Genomic DNA, 6,000 nt, shown 5'->3' with positions numbered 1-6,000 from the left:
ATTCCTATGTATACATCGTTGGACACTAAGCAACAATTTAGCATGACCAATATGCACAGCATTCCTAACAATCTGGGTGAATTTTTTTATTTGTTTGTGGGACATTGGTGTCGCTGGCTGTCCAGCATTTATTGCCCATCCCGTATCGCCCTTGAACTGAGTGGCTTGCTGGGCCAATTCAGAGGGCAATTAAGAGACAACAACATTGCTATGGCTCTGGAGTCACATGTAAGTTTTAAGTTTATTTATTAGTGTCACAAGGAGGCTTACATTAACACTGCAATGAAGTTACTGTGAAAATCCCCTGTAGGCCAGACTGGGTAAGGACGGTAGATTTCCTTCCCTAAAGAGACATTAGTGATCCAAATGGGTTTTTCCAATAATTGACAATGGGTCATCAGTAGATTCTTAATTCTAGATATGTTTATTGAATTCAAATTCCACCATCTGCCATGGCAGGATTGGAACCCGGGTCCCCAGAATATTTCTGGATTAATAGTCTAGCGATAATTCCACTGGGCCATTGCCTCCCTGAATTGATAGCACAAGTAGAAACAAGTGTGTAAGACTTGATAATTTCAGAGATATGATTGCAAGGTGACCAAGGCTGGGACCTAAATATTCAAGGGTATTTTGGAAGGACAGGAAGTTACCTCTTCAATTAAGGATGACATTAGTAGTGAGAGATTAGTTTATGAATAGTGAGAGAAGCAATTGTGATCATAACATGATAGAATTTCACATTCAATTTGAGGGTGAGATGTGTGGGTCTAGGACTAGTGTCAGAAACCTCAATAAACATAATAGTAATGTTTGAAGATGGAGTTGGCAAAAGAGAACTGGGAAATTAACTTAAGGGATGGATTGGTAGAGGACATTTAATGACATATTTCATACATAATCCAGTGAGAATGAAAGGCTACAAGAGAAGGCTGCGCCAACAACTAAAGGAATTAAAGATAGTATCAAACTGAAAGAACCAGTGTACGATTTGCCGAAGATTAATGGTTGGTCAGAAGGTTAGACAGATTTTAGAAACTATCTAAGGATGACTTAAACATAAAGATTATTAGAGTGTGAAGAAAAGCTAGTTAGGAATATAAAAAGAGCCAGAGTTTCTATCAATATTTTAAAAAGGAAAAGAGTAGCTAAAGTGAGTTTTGATCACTTAGGGAATGAATCTACAGAATTCGTAATGGTTTCCTTGGAAATGTGGAGCAGATATTTTGCATCTGTCTTCATGTTAGAAGATACAAAAATATCCCAAGAATATCTGAAAAGAGGTAAGAGGGAGGGAGGAACTTAAAACAATCATAATTTCTGGAAAGAGATATTCGTAAAATCTTAAAAAGCAAATCTCTGGATCTGATGGTTTGCATCTGTAGGTTTTAAATGAAATGGCTACAGGTATGGCTGGTGTGTTGGTTGCAATATTCCAAAGATCCCAGCAGATTGGAAAATCACAGATGCAACACCTCTATCCAAGACAGAAGATAAGCAGAAACCAGGAAAAGAGAGGCCAGTTAGCCTTACATCTCTCGTTGGGAAAATACTTGAGTCCATTATTAAAGAAGGAGTAGCAGGACGTTTATGAAACCGGAACACAATCAGGCAGAGTTGACATGGTTTCGTGAAAGGGCAATTGTGTCTGACTAATAATTAGAAGCTATTTTGTGAAGTAACAAGGTGGATAAAGGGGAGCCTGTAGATGATGCGTATCAGGATTTCGAAAAGGCATTGGGTAAGGTCCCACATCAAAGTTTATTTCACAAAGTAAGAGGCCATGGTGAAGGGGGTAACACATTAGCATGGATGGAGTGTTGGGTTAATCAACAGGAGGTAGAGTAGGGATACATGGATCTTTTTGAGGTTTGCTGGTGGTAAACTGTGGAGTGCCACATGGATCAGTGCTGGCCTTCAACTATTTACAAATTATTTCAATGATTTGGATGAAGGAACTGAATAAATAATTGTCCCATTTGCTAGGGATACAAAAAGCTCGGAAAGACACCTGTGAAGAGAGCATGAAGAGTGTGCATATGAGAGAGGTTCAGTGCTTTGGAATATTGAGATTATGACAAGGTGCTGCATGAATGCAAATTATTAAAGCTAATCCCAACACCGCAGTCCTCAGGGGACCAAATCAACCCAACTGAGTAACTGGGGCTATACTCATTGGAATTCAGAAGAATGAGGGGAGATCTTGTAGAAACATATAAGATTATGAAGGGAATGGATAAGATAGAAGCAGGGAAGTTGCTTCCACTGGCGGGCGAAACTAGAACTAGGGGGCATGGCCTCAAAATAAGGGGGAACAGATTTAGGACTGAGTTGAGGAGGAACTTCTTCACACAAAGGGTTGTGAATCTGTGGAATTCCCTGCCCAGTGAAGCAGTTGAGGCTCCCTCATTGAATGTTTTTAAGGCAAGGATAGATAAATTTTTGAACAGTAAAGGGATTAAGGGTTATGGTGAACGGGCGGGTAAGTGGAGCTGAGCCCATGAAAAGATCAGCCGTGATCTTATTGAATGGCGGAGCAGGCTCGAGGGGCCAGATGGCCGACTCCTGCTCCTAGCTCTTATGTTCTAAGTTAATCATCCCATTACCCTGTCGTATTTGGGGGTGGCACAATGGTTAGCACTGCTGCCTCACAGTGCCAGGGACCCGGGTTCGATTCCCGACCTGGGTCACTGTCTGTGACACTGTTTGTGACATGTTCTCCCCATGTCTGCGTGGGTTTCTTCCGGGTGCTCCTGTTTCCTCCCTCAGTCCAAAGACGTGCGGGTTAGGTTGATTGGCTATGTTAAAAATTGCCCCTTAGTAGCCTGAGATGTGTAAGTTAGAGGGATTAGTGGGTAAAATATGTAGGGATATAGGGGTAGGGTGTGAGTGGGATTGTGGTCGGTGCAGACTTGATGGGCCAAATGGCCTCTTTCTGCACTGTAGGGATTCTATGATTCTCTGCGGAGTTTCTCCCTGCGTCTGCGTGGGTTTTATCCGGGTGCTCCCGTTTCCTCTCAAGGGTGCATTGACCTGAACAGTGATTACCACACCTGAGTGTGGTGATTACAGTAACTTCATTGCAGTGTTAATGTAAGCCTTACTTGTGATGCTAATAAATATTTAAATTGCAAAACTAATCTCATTGTGTGCTGCAATGATTAATTTGGCATTTTGCTGAATTGATGCAATGATTGTGTGTGATTGGGCTATTGCACATTCCTCTAAGTTTGGGAGTGAGTTAGGTTGGGCTAAATGAATGAATGAACTGCCTTATCTCCCTGCAGACCGGACTTTGAACTCGAATGGCAGAACAGACAGCAGGGGAATACTGCACCGAGTGTGGGGGGAGCTGCTGAACCCTCCGCCGCCAGCCCGCTCTCTCCCCCGGCCTCAGTCACTGCAATCCGAGGTTGCATCCAGCCTGCAAGCCGGGACCTTTGCAAATCCATTTGCAGTCCCGGGACCGAAGTCCCTGTCCCCAGCAACCGCCGCCGGGGGACGGCGGGTCCCTAGCAACCGCCGCCGGGGCGGGTCTGGGTCCCTGGCAACCGCCGCCGGGGCGGGTCTGGGTCCCTGGCAACGGTGCAAGGGGGGTCACGTGCGCCGGGGTAGTCGGCGGCTGCGCGCTGGCTGGGTGCGGAGCGGCGGCTGGAGCCAAGATGGAGCTTTCGGCGGTGGGAGAGCGGGTGTTCGCGGCCGAGTCGATTATCAAGCGGCGGGTCCGCAAGGTAGGATATACCGAGAGCAATGCAGGAAATGCTGTCGGGTGCATGCAGTCGCCGGCTCCTCTAATCTTTCCCTTTTGCATTTCTGACAGGGCCGCATCGAGTATCTGGTGAAGTGGAAAGGATGGGCTATCAAGTAAGTGCTGGGCCAAGGAGGGGAGAAATACAGAATAAAATGAAATATGCAGGATTTGCAAAGATGCAATAATGAAATCCTTTCTTTCTTTAGGTACAGTACTTGGGAACCAGAGGAGAACATCTTGGATGCCCGTTTAATCGCAGCTTTCGAACAGAGGTACAGGCGGAGGAATTATATATTTTTTTTGCTCACTTGCTGCCCCCATTTTGGATTTATTTATTTTTTTATATTGTAAAGAACATCTTGCCTCTGCTATGCATAAAGCAAATTGTGCATTCCTCTTTTTTTTCCTTTTGCATTTCTTGCAGAGAGAGGGAACGGGAGCTTTACGGCCCGAAGAAGCGAGGCCCCAAACCCAAAACCTTCCTGCTGAAAGTGAGTCTTTGCTATTTAAAAAAAACAATGTTTTGTGTGTGCTTGCAAAATGACGTAAGAAAGCAAACTGTGTTCTCATGGCCCAGTTTGTAGGATTTTTTTTGTAACCGTTCTGTTTGCATTTTGCAGATTCCTATACATCACACATTCATAATTCCTGTTGATTCTGCCTTGCTTTGCCTATTGTTTACCAAAAAGACTCCTTGCCATTTTGCAGCATGGCTTCGTCTTGTAAATTGCCCAAAATGTGGGAGGTGATATTTTTATGTCTCTCACTTGCAATTTTAAAATAAATGTGCATTCATGTCCCAAGTCTTAAGGATCACCGGATTCTTTACAGCCACTGCGGTGCTTTTTGTGAAGTCTAGTCATTGTTGTAATGTTGAAAACAGCACCTAGTTTGCCCTCAGCAAACTCCCAGAAACATCATTCTGCTAATGACCCAGTATTCACCTTCCAAACCCATGGTCGCTACCATCAAGAAGGACAGTCCATATGCCACCATCTACACTTTCCCCTTCCAAGTCCCACACCATTCTGACTTAAAAATACATCCATGAAGATGAGATGCCGGTGTTGGATTGGGGTGGACACGATAAAAAATCTCACAACACCTGGTTTTTTTGGGAATCATGAGCTTTCGGAGTGCTCCTCCTTCATCAGGACTCACTGGATGAAGGGGCAGCGCTCTGAAAGCTCGTGACAGCAAATAAACCTGGTGGACTTTAACCTGGTGTTGTGAGACTTCTGACTGGGGAAATACATCGGCTGTTCTTTCACTGTTGCTGAGTCAAAATCCTGGAACTCCCTCCCTAAAGTGCTGTGGGTGTACCTACACCACAGGGACTGCATTGAGTTCAAGAAGGCAGCTCACCACCACCTTCTCGAGGGGCAGTTGAGGAAGGCTGCAGCCAGCGACAGCCATGTCTCACTAGCAAATATAAAAGTGTTTCTGTGAGGCTGATGGGAGGTGATCTAACTTATTCAGGACACTGGGGAGAATGCCCAGCTTATTCAAAACCCTGGGGTCTTTCATGTTTACCCAAGGAATTCCAGCTTTAGCACATCCTCGCTTTTAGTTGCCCCATTGTTGGAGTTCACTCATAGAATCCCTACAGGGCAGAGGCCGTTCAGCCCATCAAGCCTGCACACACCCAGGCCCTATCCCCCGCAACCCCATATATTTACGCTGCTAATCCCCTGATGCTGATGGACAATTTAACATGGCCAATCCACCTAACTTGTACATCATTGTTCTGTGGGAGGAAACTGGAGCACCAGGAGGAAACCCACGCAGACACAAGGAGAATGGGCAAACTCCACACAGTGACCCAAGACAGGAATCAAACCCAAGTCCCTGGTGCTGTGAGGCAGCAGTGCTAACCACTGTCGCCCAACTCCTGCAGTTGTTTGGGTCTTAAGCTCTGGAATTCCCTCCCTCTATTGTTCTTGCGTCTCCCCCTTTTAAGATGCTCTTGATAAAAATCAGTTTGTAATTGAATTATTTGACTTCCTGCCCTAATCTCTCAATATGTGGCTTAAAATCAAATTTTGCTTTATAATGATGCTATAAAGCACCTCGGGGTATTTTATTACAGTAGAGATGTTATTTGTATTTTTTTTAATAAGGCAGAAAAGAGCAGGAACTGGGTGTCTGTCCTCTCCAATATTTACCCCAAAACTGGTGTCACCAAAGCAGCTTAGCTGGTCATTGTCACATTGCTGTTTTTGGGATCTTACTGTGCACAAATTGGCTGC

At 44.7% G+C, this 6,000-nt stretch overlaps 1 protein-coding gene across 1 annotated transcript in view; it reads left to right on the top strand.

The window, feature by feature from the left end:
• Positions 1–3,631: 3,631 nt before the first annotated feature.
• The window catches only part of LOC145361506 (uncharacterized), a 68,543-nt gene continuing 66,174 nt past the window's right edge, over positions 3,632–6,000 (top strand). Inside the window, exons 1-4 of the mRNA XM_080217318.1 lie at positions 3,632–3,731; positions 3,821–3,864; positions 3,958–4,023; positions 4,176–4,242. Coding sequence (XP_080073444.1) covers positions 3,663–3,731; positions 3,821–3,864; positions 3,958–4,023; positions 4,176–4,242 — 246 coding nt within the window. The 5' untranslated portion in view covers positions 3,632–3,662. The remainder of the gene's footprint in view (positions 3,732–3,820; positions 3,865–3,957; positions 4,024–4,175; positions 4,243–6,000) is intronic.

This window comes from Carcharhinus amblyrhynchos, chromosome 35, assembly GCF_965287045.1.
Source record: "Carcharhinus amblyrhynchos chromosome 35, sCarAmb.v2.hapA, whole genome shotgun sequence".
Classification (NCBI taxonomy): domain Eukaryota; kingdom Metazoa; phylum Chordata; class Chondrichthyes; order Carcharhiniformes; family Carcharhinidae; genus Carcharhinus; species Carcharhinus amblyrhynchos.
Note: the sequence above shows the minus strand (reverse complement) of the source record. Positions and strands in the feature narration are given on the sequence as shown.